At 30.8% G+C, this 26,072-nt stretch overlaps 1 protein-coding gene across 1 annotated transcript; it reads right to left on the minus strand.

Moving 5' to 3' along the window:
- Positions 1–3,251: 3,251 nt before the first annotated feature.
- On the minus strand, positions 3,252–5,787 carry LOC114739756 (uncharacterized). Its single transcript, XM_028927838.1, has 6 exons — positions 4,823–5,787; positions 4,699–4,738; positions 4,020–4,548; positions 3,731–3,935; positions 3,468–3,652; positions 3,252–3,382 (listed from the first exon to the last, which is right to left on the minus strand). The coding sequence occupies exons 1-6, from the start codon at positions 5,785–5,787 to the stop codon at positions 3,252–3,254; spliced, it is 2,055 nt and encodes a 684-aa protein (XP_028783671.1).
- Between the last annotated feature and the right edge of the window lie 20,285 nt (positions 5,788–26,072).

The following is a 26,072-nucleotide window of genomic DNA, read 5'->3' on the forward strand; positions in this document are numbered from 1 at the left end:
GCTGAAAACATAAAAACTATATCAAACGTCAATGTAGCATAACATAGGCAAGTTGCATTTGACAAATTCGCCTGAAAAGATGTAACATTTACTTTGATATAATTTTAATGTTTTCCATTTTTAATTAAAATATAAAGAAATATATGATAGCTTAGCATTACATAAATTAAACATTTTGAGAAATCTTACTGGTACTAAGAGCTAGAAAACTAATTTGAATTGGTAAAAGAAATGAGTTAAATTAATTAATTATAACAAATATATTTTGACTTTTCTAAACTACCTTTTTTAATCATATACTACCTCCGGTCCTTAATATAAGATTTCATTTTACTTTTATTTTGGTTCTAAATATAAAACTCCTATCTACTTTGTCTCTCATATTTATTCATTTTTTTGAAGATAGTCCTTCTAATAATGATAGTTCTAGCCAATAAACTTTATTAACAAGGATATTTTAGGAACAACAATATCTATTTATTACAAATAACTAACTTAACTTATTTTCTTAATCTCCTCTAATTAATCAACTAGCTCTTATATTTAGGACCAGAGGTAGTATATTGAAACTATTTCTTAGTTAGAACAATTTACAATTAATAGGAGTATTTTAGATAAAACATTATAGATTTGAAGACAAAGTTGATTGAGGTATTATATTTAATACCAAATTTAATCTCTCAACTAGCTCTTATAGTAACACCTGGAGACAATATAATTTAACCAAACAAAAAATTATCAAATTGCAAGAGTACTATTTTGTGCCATTTGGGTCAACCCTAGTGTTTTTGGGTCCTTCCGCGATTGAACTAATTATTTTTGAAAAATTGAAGTTTTACTTCCAAGAATAAGTAATGGCCCTCACGTTTAGCATACAAGTTATTACCCACCACTCTTTCATAGAATTTTCTCCAACCTAAAAGAATTTTCCAAATTTATAATATACTACCTCCTTTCTATAAAAACTACATAATTAATTTAAAAATATTAAAAAAAAATTAGTTGAGTTGGTCATTTATACTAAAAGTATGTTGACTTCTTTTTTTCTATCCATATGTACCTTTCTATTGAGAAAGTCCTATTCAAGGCACTATTAGACATTAAATGTGTGGACTTTTTTAAACTATCGTCTTTAATCATATCTCTCTCTAATCATATTTGATGGTGGTTTTTTTTATAATTGTCAAGTATCAAATGTCAAATATTAACAAATTTATAGTAGTGAAGATTATTTAATTATCTAACGTGACTGGTTTCAACTTTTAAGTACATGCAAGACTTTGCATGCCACAAAAAAAAAATCACATATATACACGAATTTTTTGAAAGTCTATCCTTGCTTCACTGTTAATTAATTCGGCCCAAATTAATGGCCACTAAATAGAAATCATTAGGACTCACAAGGAAATAAAAACATCGGTGTACAATGCATATTTAAAGGGCTATAATTATTACATGGAAGAAAACAAACACAAATATGTGAATAAAACTACAATAATACGAAAACAAGGGTTCAAAAAATGCAAATGGAGAAGAAATGGCAAATACACTAAACTAACATGAACTCCAAAATGTTCAAAAATGAAGTGAGGAGGCATAAAAACTGACAAAGAAATCTACTATATTTTTGGATGCCTTCAGGTGCTTTCTTTTTTTGCTCTCAACTTTTAATTTAGTTGAAGCTAAATTATATACCTCTCATGAGCTTTATGCCATATACAAATAACCGCCTTAATATTTGATGAAACTTTACAACAAACTCCCCTATATAAACTCTTATATTTATACAGATAACTTCCCTGCGATTAGTTTTGTTGATTGTTTATCCGCACATAACTTCAAATTTAAGAGGATTATCTGCATATAACTCAAAGTTTTAAGGACTATATGCACACGCAAAAAAGTTAAGGAGTATATAATTAATAATTAGGGCTATCCGCACAAATTTAAAAGCTTAGAAAAGTTCATTATCAAGTTATAAAAATTTAAAACCTAAATCGACTATAGAATTATTAATTAAAGTGCTTAGGAAGTTGAGTACTACGGCTCTTTTTTACAATTTGTTTATTCTGAAGTTGCATATATGACAAGTTTCTTGAGCTCCGATCAAAACACACAGGTCATTCCTGATTGATATCAGTGATAAGTGATGAAAGAAACGGCATTCAGAAGAAATTAATATTCATTAAATATTGTCAACTCTTCTGGAAAATTTTTAATATTTCATTTATATATATATACATATATATAGACACACACACAAACAGCCTCGATGAATCAGTACGGCGGTATTTCATATTAACAAAATAGCAGGCCATGCATGTGAATTCTTGTTGTGCTTTCTTTTCTTAATTCTTAGTCAATGTGCAATTTGGTAAGATGGTGAAGTTAAAAAATAATAATAATACTTTTTTCTATTTTAAAATAAAAAATGAAAAGCGTACTTATTGGCTAAGAATGAGAACGATTTCGTACGAAAACAAAGTACGTCATATAATAAAAATAAAAAGACAAGCTCTATGGTTTTCCCACAACCTATGTCATCCCATTTTCTGTTCCATTTGTTTTTTTTTTTTAACCAGCTTCTGTTCCAACATTAAACATGCACATGTGACCCCAAAAATGGCTGTCTTCTGCATGTAACGAGGTATAATTAGCAAAAGCCTGCCTTCCTCGAAGTTATATATACAAGAGCAGTCAATGTTTGGCACGAAGATACTTACAATAACTATACGGAATTTCATCATTTTTGTTGGGAAAAAAAAAGGAAAAAAGAAACCTATTTTGAAATATTTTAAGTATAAGATTATAATTGATTTTGTCAATAGCTAGCCTTCTAGCTAACTTAGTGGTATAAAAGCTCTTCAATAAGTTGAAGTTTACTAGTTTAATCTTGATTATAACCTCAAACTGTTAAACACTTTGTTTTGATTATAAAGATAACATCACAATTTGAATAACCTCTTCTAGCCTAATAGCGATAAGTGGAAGATGTGACGACTGTTATTCCCAAGGAACAAAAAACCGGACCGGGCATCAAACCGGTCGAGATAGTGGGTCAAGGGTTACTGGTCGAACCGAGGTTGAACTGGGGTCGGACCGGTCATATTAAAATAATATAATTAATTCATAATATTAAAATAAAACAAAATTCATAAATAATAATCACTAAAAAAAGATGAGAAGCTACAAAAGTAGTAGTTTAAATATTTAATAGTACCAAGCAAACATTAATGAAATGTATATCTTAACTAGGGAAAATCAAAATCATCACTAAGATCATTTGCATGGGCTGAGATGTCAACAGCTGGACAAGGAAAAGCAGGAGCAACAACATCATCTTGTAAAGGTGGAGGGTCAGCAATGTTCATATCTTCATCACCTATATAAGACAGTGACCAACATTGAAGATTATACAAATAACTATATATTGGTATAAGAATAGAGTCTTAATTAAATATATAAACCTTCATTAGCACTCTCAAGAGTTGTTGAATCAGCAGTGCCGTCATTGTTAAGGACGCTTTCCAATATATCCACATCTCTATCATCAAACTCCGGAGTGGGATCTTCTTCAGCCACCCAAAAATCCACCATATCAATGTTTTCATAGTCAATTGGATCATAACTTTTGCTCTTCTTCAATGTACTCCTTTAATGACAAACAAAATATTAGATAAATATAAATCAATTAAAAAAAACTAAATTTATTCACTGTTTCCAAGATTACCTATGCTTCAATCGCAAATTATAATTGGTGAAAACCAAATCATTCAGTCTTTTATGTCCCAATCTGTTTCTTCTTTTCGTATGAATTCTTTCAAATAAGCTCCAATTCCTCTCACAACCAAAAGAAGCAGAAGTTTGACTAAGAATGCGCATTGCAACACGCTGCAATTCTGGAACTGAACAACCATAATATGTCCACCATTCATCTACATAATAAAATATATTTAGTATCCAATACTATATAGAATTAGTGAATAATCATGAATACAATAAATAATAATAATACTTACAGGGGTCTAGTTTTTGAGCAGCTTTTTGACATGAAGGCCTGCTAAAAGATTCCTTGCCTTCGTGATAAGTAGTCGCTTGTTTCATCACTAGGAAGCCATCAATATCTTCATCTGAGTAAGACTCAACCACATCAATCAAAGCCATCATTAACTTTGACTTGCTAGGACAATCTGGACCACATGTAATTGCAGGATTCAACAAATACGACGCCGCATGAAGATTGGTCTTCAGATGTCTATCCCATCGAGTTTGAATGATTCTTGTGTAAGGCTTATACAATTCCTTGTTCTTCTTAAACATCTCCTTAATTGCTATTTTTGCCCTTCTCATCCCCTCATAAACGTAAGGCAATGAAGGCTTCTCATCTGAGTCCACAATTCTCAATAATTTGATGAGAGGAGATACAATCTTCACAACTTGATAACAGTCATTCCAAAACCGGTTATCTAAAATGATTGCACTAAAATTTTTCCCTGCCTCAGTCTTTGATAATCTATGGTCCACAAAATGCTTATCAACAACCAGAGCCTGCAAGTCATTTTTATGCATATATATGCTGTGCAATGTAATAAATGTCGTAGCAAATCTTGTGGCACCAGGACGCACTATTTCTTTCCAACTCGGTCTCCTCCTCAACCATGATAAGAAAACCATATGATTATATGCAAAGATAGTTACCTTGGATGCCTTTGATGCGAGGTCTGACACATTTGGCATGCTGGAAAAGTCTTTTAATATAAGATTCAGACAATGAGCAGCACAAGGTGACTAATAAATATTTTTATACTTTTCTTTAATCAACCTGCCACATGCTACATAGTTAGCTGCATTGTCAGTTACTACATGGACAATATTCCTAAAACCAATCCACTCAATGACTTCACAGAATAGAGTAAATAGAGTTTTGGCATCTTTGACTAAATCTGAAGCATCAACAGACTTCACAAACACCATTCCGTGTGTAGAATACACTAAGAAATTTATCAAAGTACGTTGCCTCACATCGGTCCATCCATCAGCCATGAGTGTGCAGCCATTGTTTTTCCATTTAGCTCGATGGCTATCAATTAGTAGCTGACATTCTTTTCTCCAATCACTCAGCAAATTGGTTTTGAAATCATAAGCACTAGGGGCTTTAAACCCAGGCCCAATTGAAGCAATACCATCTACAGCTTTTTGAAATAACGGGCAATCAAATGCTTTAAATGGAATGCAATTCACAATGGCCCACTCAGCAATCAACATTTTTACATTGTGTTTCGCTTCTTTGGTTGCTAATGCACTTTTAATACCCGGTTGAGAATCAGGGGTTGTGCGAGGAGCAAAATAATTATCCATACTCCCTATAGATTTTCTCTTTTTTGCACTACTCATGATAATTGGTGAATCAACATGAGTATCTTCAATTTCCTCTTCTATATTTTCAATGGCTTTTTTCTTTGAACACTCTTTCAAAGATTCTGTCATTCTATGACGTACATCATGCGAAACTTTTTTACAAGAAGATATTTGACCAATGATACCAGCAAGGTGTTGCTTCATCCTATTTATTCCACCACCTCTATAACTATTACCACAAAAAAGGCAGGTGTATACATTTTGTGTCCCTTCTTTCTTATAAGCAACATGTGCCCATGCAGGATCAGTTTTTGCACGCAATGAAGAAATTGGTGTAGGAGGATTGGAAGTTTCAGTGTTGGGAGTGGAAGATTGAGTATTAGGAGCGACATTATCATTTCCAGAACTTTGATTGTTTGAAATATCCATCACTGCTACCTCTTGAAAAGAAAACAAAATCCATATAAAATCAATTTAATCCAGAAACAGATGCACTAAGATGGCATATATGCAATGACATTGACATTCAGGAAAACATAATTCAGCTTATTAGTGATTAGTTTTTGACACTTTTGCAAAATCTTTCACTCTTATAAGGCTGAATAAAAATCAAACCAAATCAACTCAAAAATGTTATATTTGATACAGGCATACAGCTAGTAAGCATCACAGGCCTGAATAAAAATCTAATTCATAACAAAACTAGTAAAACAACGAAGCTGCTGCCTGGAGACCCTATGACATTTAAAGCTAGTAAGCATCACATGCCTGAATAATTCAATAAACATCAACATTGCAAACCCATATAAAGAACATATATTAGCCTTGAGGAACCGGGAATGACAGCGGCGGCAAACCCATAAATAACATCATTATCACGAATTCACGATATAATCACAGCAAGACTCATTCAGGATCTCATTTATATATAGTCTATAATCAGTAATCTCAGTAAAACAGCAAAATTCATTCGATAATAAATTACAAACCAAAATGACAGCGGCGGGAATGAGGAACCGGAAAATATTAGCCTTGAGGAACTGGGAATGACAGCGGCGGCAAGGAGACGAGGTCAATACTCACGAGCAGCAACAAAGTTCGATGCGTATGCCAAAAAGCTTGGAGAGAGTGAGAGACAGACGAATTAGGAAATAGGATCAGAAATTCAGGGGTTTAGGGGTTCAGAGCATAAAGAGGAACGGGGGAGGCAGTATTGGAAATTTGGAACTCATTCTAACCGTTTCAAGTTTAGGAGACTTGCGAGTTGCGAGCTCAGATGGTTGAGGGAGACCGGAGATCAGACTTGCGATGACTCTGGGATTTTGGAGCTCTGCCGAACAAGGAGGTGTGTCGGAGTCTCGGAGACCGTCGTGCCGTCAGTGACTCTAGCGAGCAGGGATTTTGGAGGAGGCGATTTGGTTTCAAGGAGGGAGGCCGGAGGCGAGCTGCTGCGGTGCGATAGTCGGGGAGCTGGAGGAACCGAAGAAACGAGTGTAGATTCAGGGGAAATCAAATAATGGGAACTCGGCGGCAGAGGAGAAACCGAGAAAGGAAGGAAGGAATGTTTTTTTTAAAATAAAAACGACGTCGTTTAGGTTATATCAGGCAAAAAAAAAAAGGGAACCGGGTAACCCGCCAAACCGGGTTTACCCGGTTCTGTATCGGTTATGACCGGTTCAACCGGTTTTTTACCGGTTCGGTTCTCCCCCGGTTCAGCTAGTGAACCAGATCGGTTCACCGATTTTCCGGTCAAACCGGCCGGTCTGGTCCGGTTTTTTTTCATTGGTTATTCCAAAAACATATTTAAATTAAATCAAATAATTTATTCAAAAGATTACCTATGATAGAAAAGAATAAACCTTAAAATTATAAAATTACTATCATAGTTAAAAGGAATAAATTTATGTCATGAGTAATATCAATCATTAACCTAGGCCTTGGACTTCCAAAATCCAGAAATACCATTTAACTATTAGCCCAAACAAAACTCATACTTTCAACCATATGAGCTGATAAATCATTTTAAAATAAGCTATGGAGTTTATTAATCAAAAGTCAACACTTTCAAAAGAGTGTCACATGCAAAGTCTTAGAGGCTTCTAGCCTTCTAACAGTCCTCCCATCAAATAGCAGCAATCAAAAGTTTTAGTTTACACATCAAAATAGATGAGCCCTATATGGCAATATATAATAAATCAGCACATAAAACAAGAAAAAAAAGGAGGCTATACAAACGATAACAGCACACTAAGCCTTCGGGGCCTTCCCTGATAGACCACTACCTGAACATAGCAGAGACCATGAGGTGAGACAAAAGCCTTAGTAACTAGCTTTCCAACTCATTATATATACTAACATATGCTCATAGGATGTCAAGTGGGACAGTTATTAATTCTCAAGAAATATAGATATATCAATAAAAATATAAAACACATATACTAAAATAATCTCAATCATCCAAACCCTAACTATGGGAGCTAAAACACAAGCCATATAAATTTATCTCTCACTATGAGAGATTAATCAGACATATAGGCTTATCCCTCACTTTGGGGGACGAATAAAAGCCACAAGAGAATATCCCTCACTCTGGGGGATGAATGAAGCCATCAACTAATATGCACCAATGGCAACCTTACCACATGACAAAATAGAAATCAACTTAAAATCCAAAAAACAACCAATTATTCACACAATATAATGAGAAATATCTCAATCTTTTCTCAATATAATCCATAAGATATAAATTATATATTTTTCCAAACATCTCAGTCACAATTCCAAAAGTCCCACAAGACAATTTTCATAGCTCATGAGGTATAACATATCTACTCGGGTTCCAAATAGCACATCATTATTCCAAAATAGCAAAATACTCACAAACAACATATTAGCACATATAACAAGTGGAAAGTAATTACCTCACTACAAAAAAACATCAAACTAGCGATGGAATTTAGTGATGGAATTTCCGTCACCAATCAAAATTAGCGATGGATTAGTAACGGAATTTAGTTAGTGACAGAATTAGCAATGGAATTTTTTCCGTCACTAATTCCACCGTCACTAAATAATTAGTAACGGAATTCAAAATTCTGTCAATAATTAGGGATGGATTACTGATGGATTAGTGACGGAAATTAGTGACAGAAATTTTTCGTCACTAATCCGCCGCTAATTAGTGACGGATATCCCACAAAAATTCTGTCACAAAATAATGATGGATTTGTGACAGAAAATTTTGTCAGAAATTGGTGATAGAAATTTTCGTCACTAATCCGTCTCTAAATTGTTTTATTTTGTAAATTTAAAATACCACATCATTGCCATATGTCCATCACTATGAGCCGCCATGTCATCAATGAATGCTACCTCAGCAACTCCTCTCTCTCCCCTATGTTGCCCCGTCGTCCCTTCATCCACGTCATTGCCATGTGTCTATCAGTGGATGCCACCTCAACTCCTCCTCTCTCCCATACAGCCACGTCATCATAGCATCTATGTCATCACCATGTGTCCATCATTATGAATTGCCACGTCATCGCCTTGTCCATGTCATTGCCATGTTACAAATTGAGCCAATTTGTGAAGAAGTGTTGGTTTAAACCTGCAACTTCCTACGCTCGTGCTGAAGCCTTTGCTTGTTGAGCTGAGAAGTACCTATGAAATTATTTTACAAAAATAAATATATATAATATTTCTAATAACAAATACAAATATATAAAATAAATATTATATACATAATTTAATATATTATTATTTATTTGAATTTAATTTTTATATTTTAGTAAAAAATTTCTAATAATTTATATTTTTATTCAAATATTTATCAAAATAATAAGTATATTATATTTTTTATTTTTATTTTCTTTTATAATATTTGTATTTTTTAATTTTTATATAATATATATTTAAAAATTATGATATATTATATTTTTATTTTAATAATAAGTTTACAAAATAATTATTATATATTTATATTATTTTTTTGTGACGGATTAGTGATGAAATTGCGATGGAAATTAGTGACAGAAAAATTCTGTCACTAATTTCTGTCACAAAATGAGAGTTAGTGATGGACTGGTGATGGAAAATAATGATGGAATTTTTCGGTCACTAATTTTTGTTACTAATCATTCAAAACAAAAATTTTGTCACTAATCCTTCACTAATTTAGCAACAAAAATTTTCCTTCGCTAATTTTAAGGACGGAATTTGTGAGAGATTTCTGATGGATTAGCGATGAAATTTAAATTCCGTCACTAATACCCTATTTTTTTGTAGTACGTCTCATCAAAGCAATCAAAAGGATTACCATAAGGTTAATCCCTTGCTCAACCAATAATTAATCTACATAATTAATATAACCACATATTAATATAAGATAATTAATTAATTAATTAAGCTTACATATATTCATTAAATTTCTAATTTAATTTTTATTCTAAATTTTTGGAACTCTCATAACCCAAAATTAAGTATTTTAGAACTAATTTATATTTTTCTAACAAGCCAAATTATTCACTTACATCCTCTAAATTATGTACTTTAATAAAAATAATTTTTCAAAATTTCTAAATATGAAATTATTATATTTTAAATTCTAAAAATCCTATTTGAAGTTTAAACCTCAAAACCAACCATAAAAAATTCAATAGTACCTCAAATATTTATAAATAAATAATTTAATCAAAATTTTAATGGTATAACTATTAGATTTTTTTTCCACAAATAATGAACTTTTTAGCTAAAATAATTATTTTAAAACTTCCAATCACCCAATAAATAAAACTAAACTGATTAAAATCTTAATAATCTATCAAACAATCCAAATAAATTATTTGACTTAATTTTGATCAATATAAATATGATACATCTCATAAATAACAGATTTCTCAACTAAAAATTAATTTTTTAAACACTAAAACCAATAAATAGACAAATCTAAACTAATAGGAATTAACTACTCATTTATCTCTCAATTCCTATGGTCATCTATTATCAAAACTCCATACTTATCTCATATCTAAGTCTCAAAATTTTCTCCAATTACTATAATAATAATATCATTAAAAGCTGAAAATATATAGAAAATATTTACGAAAATATTTTGATGAAAGAAGTAATTTTATGTACCTAAGTTATCGCTAAAGCTTGTCATCCCTTCACAATAACCGCCAATTTGCTCCTTGCTCTCTCTCTCTCTTTCTCTCTTTCACTACCAAAAAAAAAAGTAAATTACCAACGGTTAACTTCTAGAGGTTAAAAAAACTGCTACAAAAGTAAACATTTATAGCGGTTATAATACAAACCACAAGAAATTTAAGCATTTTGACCAGGAAGGGTGTGGAACCTACACATTTCTAGCAGTTTTAACCCAATCGCTAGAAAGTGACTACCACAATTGTTGTCGTCATTTGGCGCAAAATTGGCACCATATTTCCAGCATTTAATTTCTAGCGGTTTTGTTGCTGGAATCGCTAGAGACTACAAATTGTCGTTGTATTTTCTAGTGGTTCCCTAACCACTAGAAATGTTAATGAATTTTCTAGCAGTTTTTCTTGAAACCGCTAGAAATTTTTTATTTTTCCCAAGGAGTCCTGACACGTGGCTGCATGCAGGTGGTGACGGAGGGGCAGCGCTACAAATTTCTAGTGGTTTTCAAAGAATCACTAGAAAATCGCAGTCTATATATACCCCCCCTTCACTTCATTTGCACACTTTTGGTGAATTGTGAAGCGAAGCTCTGCTAAATTCTCCTCACAAAACATATCTAGATCCAAATCGAGATAGTATTCCACATTTTCAGGTAAGAATAGAAATTTATTTATAAATTATTTTCTTTTTTATTTTTTATTTTATTTATTTAGTGTATGTCTTAGATAGTTCTCCACAGTTTGAATTATGTGGTATATTTTTTATATTGAGTTTAATAGACTGGTTTAGTTAAAATTAATAGAAGTAATTTTTTATAATAGACTGGTTTATTTAGAGTTCATTGAAATAATTGTTTATTTTTAATGAGTTGATATGAGATTTAAATATACAAATATTTGTTATTCAATTATTATTATTTGATTATATTCATTTGAAGTATTTATTTAGAGTTATATTTTTTATATTGAGTTTAATAGACTGGTTTAGTTAGAGGTAATAGAAATATTTTTTATAATAGACTAGTTTATTTAGAGTTAATAGAAATAATTATTTTTTTAATGAGTTGATGGCAAATTTAAATGTACAAATATTTGTTTTTCAATTATTATTATTTGATATTATCTATTTGAATTATTTATTTAGAGTTGATAGATATAATTGTTTATTTTTAATAATTGTTAGTTGTAAAATATATTTTTCATTACAATTGCTATTTGCTATTATTAGGATGACTCATTGAATAGGGAAAGAGCTGGTCAATCTTGATAGAGAAGGACCCAGTGAGGATCATGGTGCTAGGGGTGATGATGCTGGTGAGCCATTTCCAAGTATTTATGACTATGATCTAAACGAGGAGGACATCTTGAGCTTCATGGCAAATGATGATGTCCAACCTATTGAGGAGGCTAAGTTTTCGGGGGATGAATAACCCCATCTGTAACATCCAGACTTTTGGGCCTAAAAGCATCAAAAGTAGCCTGAATTGGATAGGCTACTAGACCCTTTTTGAGTAGAAGTCTCAAAGATGAGAAAAGAAGTTAAAGCAGTTTCAGGGACTAAACTGCAAAGTAAAAGTTTTTCAGAGGCTTCAGTATAATCAAGGTCAGAGACTCCAGTAAAGTCTCGAAGGCTTAGAGAGAGAGAGAAGAGACTAGATATAGGCTAAAGGTTAAGTTAGAAACCTCAAAGAGAGGATTATATGAAGTTAAGTCCAAGCAGGGACTAAACTATAAATTCAAAAAGTTATAACCAGCAAGGGCAAAAATGGAAGAGTGTATAGAAAACTTCAAGAAAATCCCAAAAAAATGAGAAATAATATTCTAAGACTCTTCTATGGAGAGAAAAGACAAAAATACCCCTAAGATAGCTTAAATGGCATTTATGAGGTTATGGCCAGTAAAAAGTACACTGTTTAAGGTAATTATTTAAAATAGCAAGAGGCCTTAAAAAAATGTATATAAAAATGAGATTAAATGGTTAGAAGGTTGTACTGATTTATAAAATTAGTCCCGCAACTAGAAAGCCAGTGCAGTGGCTTTAATAAATTAAAGAGCCGGTTTTGGCGATAAAAGGGTATTTTAGTAAATGAATTTTATGCAAGGCTTAAAAGAAGTGTTATGGCCTAAGAAAATTCATAGATACTCTCTAGAATTAAAGGGAATTTATGGATCTAACAGAAAATAATTACAGAGGCCAGAGCACTGTAATTATAGAAAAGAAGTTAAATCCGGAGTAAAAGTGCACCGATAAAGTGTTAATCCAAGTCTTGCACTTTACTTGGCCCACAAGTCGCCACTTGTCAAGCCTTTAATGGATGGTAATTAAAACTTTCCAAGTGTCAAGCTACCAATGGAGAGGATCTTGACTTTGGAATGTAATTATATTATGAATTAAGTTAATTAAGAGAGAGGTTTCAAGAAGGCTTAGGCATTTGACACTTGGACTTTCATTAAATGTGGTAGATGAGATATTTTGAGAGCACTAAGGAGCTCATCTCTCCCCTAAATCAGATGGAAATTTTGTCCAAGGCAAGGAGGAGAGGAAAAGAGAGGGTTTTGGAAGGAGAACCAAGGAAAGCTATCAACTTTGGTCATCAATCAAGGATTCAAGGTGAGATCTTGGTTCTAGATGTATTCTTGTCTTGTTTTCCTTCTCTTTTAAGGTTAAAAAATCTGTTTTCTCTCCCTTTTGATGGCTGGTCAAAATGGTTGATGAGTGGGGAAGGGAGTTTGGTTGTTAGATCTTGCTAGAACACCTCAAAGTATGATAGATCCAAGTGGATCTATGTGAAAATTGGAAGAATTACGTGCTGATTTGATGTCTATTTTGAATTATTTACTGTTCATATCTGGTTCTGAAATTTGGTATGCTTAAAGTACACTCTGTGAGATTTAAATCCATGGATAGAACACTTCATTTGGATATGTGTAAGATTTATGGTGATTTTTCAAAGTTAGGGTTTGAAATCTGGAAACAGCGTTGAACTTTTGGAAGAGTTCCGAGTTCCATACAATTCCGGTACTTTTCAACGTAGAATTGGTTTCTAAAACTATTTTTCCTTTAAAGTTAACTTAAGGAGCTTTCAGTGAGACTTGGAAGCACTCAATTTGGATTTTTATAGATTTAATTATGAATTTTCAAAGTTGAGCAAAAATTCTGGAGTTTCTGCGTGAACAGTACCCGCGAACCAAAATTTCCAGATTTGGTATTCTTGAATCTAAGGCCATCTAAAGTGGTCCTAATTGACAAAAAATGGATCTTAAGAATGGGAAATGATAAGATTTATATTAGAAAAGTTAGAAAGAAAACCCTAAGACTAAGAGAAAGGGTTGAGGTTCAAGAAAGCTAGTCTTGAACTTTATGTAATCTAATGGTCCTAATGGATTGTGTGATCATTATGGTTATGTTTAGGACCTTTGGAACATCCAAGAGGATATTTCGTTATGTTGACCGAACGCCCACATGGTTGGAAAGTCAAGGGAGTCAAAGGAAAAATAAGAGGAAAGCTTGAGGTGCAAGGTAGTGAACTTACCCTTTATGTGCTTAACATGGTATGCTTATGTGTTGGTTTGTATTTGTTGTTTGAATGATGTTATGACATGATGATTATTGCTGGAAATACTGTTTTTAATATGTTCCCATGGCCATGCATTTTTATACCAAGCATAAAGCATGATGGCATGTCACTAGTTAACTTAAGTTTATGAAAAACTACATACCATACACTAGCATCCATCTTGTGCATGTATGTGGTAATGTTTGCTACTGAGATTCCCCTTAATCTCACCCCTTCGTAACCAACCATTTGGGTCAATCAATGATGGGCACTAATGGCATGAGAAGCAAGGAGAAGAAGTGGAAAATTATTGATGCTAATGATTGATACTAATATTCAATGTATAATTCTCCTATGTTATAATTATGTTGTGAATGCCATGTATTTAATTATAAAGCTTATGGCATGTATAGGAATGTATGAGCATGAATGGGAAAAAGTAAGCCCATGTTAGGTATGCCAAGGAAATAAAAAGAATTAAAGTAAAGAGATGTTAAGGGATAAAACGTAGGTCATGGAGCAGTTAGTTTCGAGCTTCAGTTTGACCTATCATATGGATGAGTTAAGCTACAAAATTTGGTATACTTATAGTGCACATCCCAAGATTTAAAATGAGTGGTGAATCACCTTATTTGGATGTGTATACAAAGAGATATGAATTTTCAAATTTAAGGCGGAGAATCTGGAAAGTCCAGATTTTACCAAACGAACAGTAATCTTAATCCAATAAACTGTACGTTTTCAGTGAGGGTGAGTTTAGTTGAATATTTTTCCCTTAAAGAGCATTGAAAGATATTTCTGTATAATTTTGGAACACCTCCATACGATTTTTCTAGAATTAGTTATGATTTTTCAAAGTTGGACCTGTAATCTGAAAACTGGACAGTGAACAGTAATTTTCCGAAAATTAACGTCCAAATTGAAATTTTTAAATTTAAGACCATCCAAAGTGGTCTGGAATAGTTCTAAATGAATGCTAAGGTATTATATAAGTAAGGTTGACACCATCAAAGGAGGAGGTTAAGGGGAATGAGAATCCCTATAATGAGCAGTGTCTTGCTCCAAGATGCCAGACCGGTTTTGAAGTGGAGTTTGTAGGTAAGTATTTATTTAATCTTTTTAATTTGACAACTATTTGATTTATATAAAAATTTTTTTAATTTAATTAATATATAATTAATTTCCTAATTAAATTTTGTAGATTCTGAGGGGAATAGGCCCTATAGGAGGTTGACAGCCAGAGAGATGTCCATGATGACGAGCAGAAGGGTGGTTATGCCGCTAAATGAATTGGGCCAACTGATTAATAAAGGTGGCCAACTATATATAATAAGTATGTGTGTCTTCTTGGTCAGTAGTAGACTTTGTTCCCTATTTATGTAAAGGATTGAAAGAAAATCACTGTAGAGAAGAAGCAGCAAAGTTGGGAAGTGATGAAGGTAATATATATTTTTTATTTAAATAACTTAATTGTTTGATTATAATTTGTTATTTATGTAATTAATTTTTTATTTATAGTTTTTAAAATTAGTTAAATGAATATATATTTTTTATTTAAATTACTTAATTGTTTGATGATAATTTTTTATTTATTTAATTTATTTTTTATTTATAATTTTTTTAAATTAGTAAAAGGAATATATATTTTTTATTCAAATTACTTAATTGTTTGATTATAATTTTTTATTTATTTAATTTATTTTTTAGTTATAAGTTTTTAAAAATAGTAAAATGAATATATTTTCATTTAAATTACTTAATTGTTTGATTCTAATTTGTTATTTATTTAATTTATTATTTATTTATTTTTATTTAGAAAAGATTTATGGACCTAAGGAATTTGTGAAGAGGCTTGGCCTGATGAAAGTGACAAGTTTCAACCAGTTAAATTTACCTTGATGAAGCAGAACAAAGATATCTTCCTTTCAACACTGAAAAACATAAAAGTACCTGATGGATATTCTAGTAACATCTCAAGGTATACCAATCTGCAGGCTCGAAATGTTACTGGGCTAAAAAGTCATGACTCTCATGTTCTTATGCAACAATTACTTCCATTGGTTTTGAGAAACACACCTCCTTCTGATGTATCAGTGGTTTTGGCGGAATTGTGTTTATTTTTCAAGAAGTTGTGTGCGACGGTCTTAATACCAGAAGAGCTCGATCAGCTGCAAAATAAAATAATTCTTACACTTTGTCACTTGGAAATGATATTTCCTCTATCATTCTTCACTTTCATGGTTCACTTGACTTTCCACCTTGTTCGAGAAGCAACGATTGTTGGCCCAGTTCAATATCAATAAATATACCCTATAGAAAGGTACTAGATTATCTTTTATCCCTACCTACTAGATTATCTTTTATCCCTACCTCTTTAAATTTGACATTTTTATTTCAATTGCTTACAATTATTAATGGAATATTAACCTGTAGGTATTTGAAAAAAATTAAAATCATATGTTAGGAATAAGACGTGGTTTGAGGGGTCAATAGCAGAAGGTTATTTCGGAGATAAGGTCCTAACTTTTTGTTCAAGGTACTTTGATGACATGGAGGCATCTTTTAACCGCCTGTGTCGCGTAGATGATTCTCCTCCCGATCCTTCCATGTCAACTTTATTTCCTCCTATCAAGAAACTAATTGGAGGATATGAATTCTTCATACTCACTACCACAGAGAAATTCTAGGCACACAAACATGTTTTGATACATTTGCAGTCAAGTTAAACCTTTTATGCAGTAAGTATTATATAAGCTTACTAACTTTTACACTTTGTATTTGTTTCTCACTGACTTTTTTAACAAATTACACTTCATTGTAGTGAGTTTAGAAATTACCTCAGGTGGCAGCTACGAGGGGGTGTATGTTCCATTGACATTGATAAAAAGAGTCCACAGAGAGTGTCTCGGTTGGTTTACACGTCGAATACGTAATGACAATAGCCTGTACATAGATGAATTCAAAACTCTTTTTCTCAATCTGTTAGACCATGCACAAAGGTTTACCGCGTATAATGTCAACAGGTTCAAGTTCTGTACGGTTGGACATGATCAGGGATTGCTCACACAAAACTCTGGAGTTTGCGGGACATTCGAAACGAGATGTTTTGCTAGTAGTAGTGATGGCGATATGCATTTTGGAGGCATCACTTACTATGGGAAGCTAATTGACATCGTTGAGTTAAGTTACCAGCTTTTCACCATAACTTTATTCAAGTGCTCCAGAGCAAATACGACAACTTCATGGAGACTCACTACTGACCACTTAGGCATTACCTCTGTTAATTTCTCTAGACTCATTCATACGGGGGAATCTGAAAATGATGAGCCATATATTCTTGCCTCTTAAGCACACCAGGTTTACTATGTCGAGGATGAGAAACATAAAGACTGGAATATAGTCGTTCACCTCCAACCACGAGATCTTTATGATATGGGTGATGGTGACATTACTTACGACAGCAAATCCTTCCAACCCATGAATTTTGAAAACTTCTTTCCTCAAGGAGATAATAATTTGGCCATTATCATGTATATGTCTTTTCTTAAATTATTTAAATAATTAACTACTAATTACTAATTTTTTCTAAATATATTATAATTCTAACAATAATTTTTTTAATATCTCCTTTCAGGTAGGATGATGATCAAGAATAGCAATTTCAAAAATTTTTATCATTCAAATAATTTGTTTTTCATAAATAAATATGTACAAATTAAAATTGGTTCAATTTTTTAAAAATAAAAAAATTGCAATTTGTAGCGGTTACAGAACCGCTAGAAACTGCAATTTGTTTTTCATAAATAAATATGTACAAATTAAAATTGGTTCAGTTTTTAAAAAATAAAAAAATTGTAATTTGTAGCGGTTACAGAACCACTAGAACCTGCACAACCACTACAACATTAATAAAACCACTGCAAATAGTAAACAACCGCTAGAAAAGTCTCACTGATCTCTATAAATACCATATCACCTCATCATTCATTTACCCCATCTCTTTTCCTTCCTCTCCTCTTTTTTTTTATAATCCTCTCTTTTTCTTCTTAGTCTGTCGTATGGTGGTTTTTTTCCTCTTCTTTATATGGTAAGATGATATTCATTTTATAGATCTTAATTTCTTTTATTTATCTTTATTTATAATTTACTAGCATATTTATTTATCTTTTTTTTTTCATATTTTACTTTTTCACATTTGTCATGCCTTCCTCAACTAATTCAACCACTTTTCAACATAAGAGTTAAGGTTCAACATTATAAACTATCCCATCTTCAATTGAACTATCTTATTAAATTAAATTAAATTAAATTCAATTCATTTGACACAATCATAATTTAATTACTTATTATTTATAACAAAATTCAAATATATAACATGTAATACATTGATAAATATGCATATTAACATAAATTCTCTAATATAATCAATTTAATGGTTTTTTAATTTATAATATTATATTTTATAATAATGAAACATTTGAATTTTATTTTATTTTTGCCCCGAATGAATTTTGTAGTGATTCATAAACTGCTAGAAAAATAAAAATTAGCGGGAAAACTTTCACAAAATTTAAATTTGGTTCCACCTGATATCAAGCAGTTAAAAACCTCTAGAAAGTTTTTGCGCTAATTTGAAAATTTCATTTCTCGGCAAAATATACTTTTGTCGAAAACTGTTAACCGATAGAAAGTTTTAGCGCCAATATGAAAATTTTGTTTCCTAGCAAAATATAATTTCATTCAAAATTTCTAGCGGTTCAAAATATTTTGACAAATTTTCTAGCAGTTTAAACCACTACAAATGTCATCTCATTCTCCTGCGCCTGCTTGTTTTTCTAGCGGTTAGCGTAACCATTAGAAATTTTTTGACATTTTGACCATACTATGTAGCGGTCCCCTTAACCATTAGAAAACTATTTCTTACACTTAATTTTCTAGCGGTTTTTCTAATCGCTACAAATGTTGTTTGTTGCGATTAAAACCGCTAGAAACATCATAATTTAACCGCTAGAAAATACATATCTTTTTGCAGTGTTTCTCTCTTACGCCTAAAGAAGGGAAAATGAAGTGTGGGGTAATCTTTAATACCCTTCACACATTTATTAGGAGGAGCTTCTCTAATAAATTCCTTCCTCACTTTCTCTCGAACTTTAGGCAGAAAGGTATTTCTTTTTTTTTTTCAAATAAAATATTATTATTTTATAATAATATAATATTATTTATTTTATTTATTTTTTATTTTTTATTTTTATTTTTATTTTTACATAAATTTTAAAATAAAATTTAGGTTATTATAGAAGATCATAAGTTTAATTCTGTTTATAACATGAAGTTGTTAGTACCTACTTGTCCTCTTTAATTTACTAAAAATTTTAAATTTTTTTTGTATATTTATAGTTTTTTTCTTCAAAATATTCTTATTAATTTTGTACGTTAAAGGAGGATTTTCATAAATGAAGTAATTTTTAATACAAATAATTAAAAAATGATTATTTTAGAAAAATTAGCGCAAGTTTTTTTTAAATAACTAGTTCAACTATTTTTTTAAATATATATAAATTAATTATCCAGCTCCTATATTTTAAAGTTGGGAGTCTGTAATAAATGAACACGATGTATTTGTTGCGTTGACGTAATCTAGCACTTTAATGCTTGTATGATTTTAACGTCTTAACGATGTTTGTAAAAGTCTTAAGATAAATTATAGTTATACTATGAATTATGAATAATCAAACATGGGTCCTTTGCTACTATGTTTTCATAGATGCGGATGATTCAGATTTTTTCAATCCATTTTATTTTATTATAATTATCATAAAATACGGACAGTCCAGATTTACAGTCAAAACAGCAGCAACGCAACAGCAGATGACCTGTTCTTAAATAATCATCTCTAGTTAGTATGGCTTCTAATGAGATACTACCTCTAATCCTTAATATAATAGCTCGTTTTATTTTTATCTTAGTCACAAATATAAGACTCTAATCTACTTTGTTTCTCATATTTATTCATTTTTTTCAAGTCAGTCCTTATAATAATAGTTGTTTTAACCACTACATTTGATTAATAAAGATATTTTAGGAAAGAAAATACTTATTTATTACAAATAACTAATTTAACTAGTTTTCTCAATCTGTTCAAATTAGTCAACTAGCTCTTATGCTAAGAATCGGAAGTTGTAATTAATATGTATTCAACAAGTAGCTCTGGCCCTAAAAAAAATCAACGAATTGAAAACACCAATTTTCAAGCATTAATTATGAGCTTAGCCTTGAGGAAAGAAAAACTTGAAAAATTCCTAACAATTAAACAATCCAAGTGATAAACTACAAATTAGAAACATAAATAAAAAGGAGAATTATAGCAGATCCTAAGAAAGAAAAATAATTACTAAAAAATTCTAGTAACAACCTAGACAGCATGTAATGATAAGTTCCAGAGAGTAGGAAATAACAACTTTTAAAACTTTCTTGGTAATTTTTCTTGGAATTTTATTGTAATTCTCCTTAAATAAAAAGATATGATCTTCCATGAAAATGTAGTAGAAAGACTACCTCAACGAAAGTGTGGTGATCAATACGAAAACTAATCAAATATAGATGAAAAAATTAAATATAATATTCATAGTATAGCGATGGATCCAAGAACCTAGTTTATGCATCTACGAAATACCAAAATACTCATAACCCTCCTTAACTTTAGTTCTGGTGCATGTAATTCCCCACCTTTAAAAGTTTAAAAAGCAAATCCTCAATTTTTATATTTTGACCCCACCTTTAAATATTTAAAAAGTAAACCCTCAATTTTTATATTTTGACATTTAATATCCTACCGTTAAAATCATTGTTAAGTATGGACAGAATGGATGCCACATCATGTTATCAAAAATTATGTGGCAGGATGACATATAATTTAATTTATTATTAAAAATTATGTGCCCCCCGTTCTGTTAGGTTTAATGGTATTTTAACGATAGGATGTTAAATGTTAAAATATGAAATTTGACGGTTTACTTTTTAAATTTTAAAGATGAGAGAGATTATATGCATCAAAGCTAAAATTAAGGGAAGTTATAAGTATTTTGAACTATAATAAAATAAATGAGAGAGAAGATAAGGCAAGAAATGTTGTTGCGTTTGTAAATGATTCTTTAAATTAGGAAAAATTAATTTCCAAGCCCAAATAGTTTCACTTAATTTCTTAGTTAGATGCCTCTGTGTGTATTTGTCATGTCTTTATAGGCCGTTTACATGAATTTTAATTATATTTCTGTAATTTTCTTATCAGGTCCTTATAATTTCACATAATTTTTAAACAAATTTTTATAATTTCAGGTGACTGATAAAATGAAAAAAAAATACAAGGATATAATCATAAATCAGGTGAAAATGTGAAGTTCTAAGAATTTGATGAAAAAATATATATAGAATTGATTAAAATTTTCATAAAATTATAAGAATCGACAGAAAAAAACTATAAAAGTTCATCTATGTATATTTTGAAGGCTCAAAAAATGGAGGCTGCAACTTTCAGACAATATATGGTTCACTTTTTTTCTCCTTTGGTTTTTTGGGGCCATGATAATGAGGTTCACTTTCACTTTAAGTCGTAAAAAGGAAGCAAACAAAAATAATAACTCTGATAACTGACCGTACCGTTTCGTTGTTGATAAGTGCTTAGCCAAGTAACGTTCAATTTATATATTTGAATTTAATATATCAGTCTTTTTTGGATTTTATTGGCTGGAATTGGTCCACTCCACGTGACCTTGTTCTTGTACATATCTTGACGAAGATTTATTTCCTTAAATAATCAAAACCCTAAATTATTTTAATCAAAATAACAGAGAAAACAGAGATTTAACATTTTATTTTGAATGCTACGAACTAAGTTTAGCCAAGTGTCAATCATCGAGCAAATATATAGAGATGGGATGCATCGATCATAGGGATCAAAGTGTAGCCCTATTTATCTTAACATTATCTTATCATTCCAACAATGGAAAACGACACTTTCTTTATAATTACTCTTTTGTAGGTTCTTGGCCAACTTGCCTATTTTAAGTTACTTAACTGAACTAATTTAATTGGAAAAATGTAGACTATCTTAACTGCTACATATAATTTCTTATTCCTTTCACATGCACTAGCGTTCCCGTTGAGATAGGGTTGTAGGTGATCCGAAAAACGTTTAATTTATTACTACTAATTAGACTCTAAATTAACCATGCTAAAGACTAATGAGTATATATATCCCATCTGATTCTATTTATAAGCTTTAAATTTGAAAAGGGGCATGATCTATTTTATAAGACTCAATTCACATTTATCTCAACATAATGCATTTTTTTGTTGCACCCTTAATTATTATTCTTTCGCTTTTGTCACACTTTTTCACATTACATTCTTCCACACATTCATCTTTTTTCTTATTTATTATAGGAAAGTATTTGAAAATAAAAGTGTATTTCTTATTTATTTATTCCTTTTAACTAATTTATCATTATACACAAATCCGTTATTTGAAGCATATAATATTTCTGATTCTTAATATAAGACCCAGTTGACTGATTTGGGGAGATAAAAAAATTACTAAATTACTTTAAAATATTTATATTTATTGTTTTTATCCAAACTAATGGCCTCACATATAAATTGCTATATAATTTAATGATTCATGTAAGTATTTTAAGAGAAATCATGTAGCATATGTTATAATTAAGTATTACCTCTTGGTCCTTAATATAAGAGCTAGTTGACTAATTTGAGTATATTAAGAAAATTTGTTAAGTTAGTTATTTGTAATAAATAGGTGTTATATTTCTTAAAATATTTTTGTTAATTATATGTATTAGCTAGAACTATCATTTGATGGATCTTTTAACATGAGCAATTACTATAAGGACTATTTGAGAAAAAAATAGATAAATATGAGAGAAAAAGTATATTGGAGTCTTATATTTAAAACCAAATTGAAAGTCAAACTAGCTCTTATATTAAAGACTGAAGGTAGTCATTTAGTAACTTTTTTAATCTTCTTAAATTAGTTAACTGATTCTTATATTAAGTAGCAAAAGTGGTAATAAGGATCGTACGGATCGTTAGCTAATTCGAATGTAGGTAACCACCCATTTGACATAAGTGTAAAACAGCTAGGCAAGCATCCTTTCTAAACCAAGTGCGGAAGATACATTTTAAAAGGTGTGATCAGTGACATTTTTATACATATTGGTAGATCTGTTGTGGCAAGAATTACACCAGTTGCTAATGACAACAGGTTTAGAAACTCAATTTTTTATTTTTCTCCTTTTCTTCCAGATGATTTCTACCTGTCTATAAGAACAGGTCTGAAAAATAATTTTTTTCAAACATTGATTGTACAATCAGTTTAGAAAGTGATGAGTTTTCTAAACGGCTTTTAAGTCCTTAATCTAGTTTAAAAGGTTATTTTTATTTTAAAATAAAATTTTCAATACTAGGGTCTCTCTTTAAATGCTGTGTTTGCTTAACTTGGAAAGAGCATCAACTATGATACCTCATTACACACATTGAAGTGATTTTCTGTAAAAGGGCACTTGACACAGCACTTTAATTTGTTACACAAATGGCCTGTACAATAGGCGAAATCCCTTAAATTTATATTAACAAAACAATTCATATATTATACTGATTTATGGAGACAAATTAACAATTAAGATGAGCTTGAATTTTTAATGGATTTAACAGTACGAGGATGTCAGATTGATGTGATTTGTTTTTCAGGGTACATTTGGCGCGCAGGCTGTAAAGATGTCTTTGGATTTGTTCTTCACATTTCCACTGTTCTTTTGTTTTTTTTGGTCATCACATTTCAACTGTTCAAAAGCACATGACACACTTTTTTTTTTGGCCATTAGCAAAATACTCTTCTGGTCCTATTTATAGGGCACTTCCAACAAGTTTCACACAGACCAAGAAAAACCTTAAACTGCATTAACTCCTCATTAAAATATAGCAACTTTCCAACTTTACCCCTATTTAATATATACCTTTTTCAAAAAAGTAACTATCTACATTATAATAAATGAAGGACAACATGGTAAAGTCATAGTAAAAAGTTAATGAGATGACTTATAAATATGACCAAAAAAAACCTTCTCTCTCTGCCCTATAAATAGGACCAGAGGAGTATCATCCTAGGTCAACCGAAACAACTGCAAAGTCTTTCATCAGCAACTCAATCGCTTACTAAATTTGCTTTAGTCATGTTAGATTAGGGGTGTTTTAGAATGAAATTATGGTTCTTAAAATGATTCATCTTTTTCCTTTTTCTTTTTGGTGTAATTCAAGATATACCCGAGTTACTTTAGATTTGAGACTAATCTCTGTCTGGACAGAAGTGTCAAAGGTTCAAGTCCTTCCAAGAAATATGTTTTTTGAGATTTGAACTTGTGTTCTCCTTCTTACTCACAGCTTATTAGTTGAAAATAAGTCATTTTTCATTGTTTAGTGTAGTATTTAATGAGTTTGTACCTCCTATGCATTGAGAGTTACTTAGACATTATATTTGGTCCAAATATATAAGCTCTCAATCTATTTTGTCTTTGATTTTATAATTTTTTCCCAAATAAATTATGAACATATTAAATGGCTCCTACTAAAAAGTAATTCCAAAGCACATAATTAAAAATGGTAGTAGTACAAGGAAGTCAATACACATTAATATTTGTCATCATAAATAATCGACTTAACTAATTTCTTAATAATTCCAAATTAATTATACAACTCTTATATTTAGTAGCACACCTAATATTTTGAAAATGGCTTTGGAGTGTATTTCATTGCAATATGAAAGTATTTAATAACATTTTTTAAGGGAAGTAGTTAACGATAGTGTTACTATCTATAAGGGACTAGAAACAAAAAGTAATGCAAGTATTGTGATTTTTGGAGAGGCTAACTTGATTACTGATTACTGATTGGAGAGGCTAACTTGATTACTGATTGGTTTAACAAAGCTACCCTTAAAGTGTGCCCTTCGTTGTTCACCACCTTTTTATTAAATTTGCGGAATAGTGATGTTGATAATAGTGTTTTGGGTGAAGAAGAACATGCGGAAGTTAGCTGAGTTTTTGTCTTTGTGGTGCTTTTCCTTTGTTTTTTTTTTCCTTTTGTTGTTCATCTTTGATTTTTTAGACTTCGTTAGGTTGTACTTTCTTCAATTTTCATTATAAGTTTCAAATAACTAATTTGCTGGTAACGAATAATTAGTTAAAAGCAATAAATAAGCTAGAAATATATTTTTATTCTCAAATATGCCCTTATAATAAGTAAAAAAAATATGAAAGAAAATGTGCAGAAAAATATGATAAGAAGAGATATAGCAAATAAGAGAGAATAAATAATTAAAAAATTGAGAAAGAAGATATTGAATGTCAAAACAAACATAAATTGAAGCTTATACTGCACCTGTCTCTAACTTAAAAGCTTATAAATATGACTGGATGGAAGGAGTATTTTATTTCAATGATAGACGGCTTTTAATTAACTGGATTTCAGTTGGTTAGTTAAAAGCCATTTTACAATAAGACCGGAAATAGTATGCTGTTGATTTTAGTTATAACTAAGACTTTAGCATCAAAATTAGCGAAGAACTCAACTCACTCTACCTTGGATAGGTAGATAGAAGTTGGCACAAAAAAAAAACAAAAGAAAAAGAAAGAAAGAAAACTAGATAGAAATCGTTGCTGTTTTGGAATATTTTGTGGGAATATACTTATTCGTCATGTCCCAGTTCGACACAAATATGACCCAAATTTCCTTGTTATTTTGAGTGATTCCTCATAATTTAAAGGTTTAGCAAATGACTAGTGATTTGAACTACAAATTCTTCTACTCATATCCATAAGGTAGCGAGATTGTTTTCATTCCTACCCTTCTACATATAAATCACGTTATTAAATTTTTCATATAGATGTATAATTGTATCCTTCGTTTAGTATTTATGTGAACAAGCTATTAA

This window comes from Neltuma alba, unplaced genomic scaffold (genome assembly GCF_004799145.2).
Source record: "Neltuma alba isolate B1F8T4 unplaced genomic scaffold, ASM479914v2 tig00002907_pilon, whole genome shotgun sequence".
Classification (NCBI taxonomy): domain Eukaryota; kingdom Viridiplantae; phylum Streptophyta; class Magnoliopsida; order Fabales; family Fabaceae; genus Neltuma; species Neltuma alba.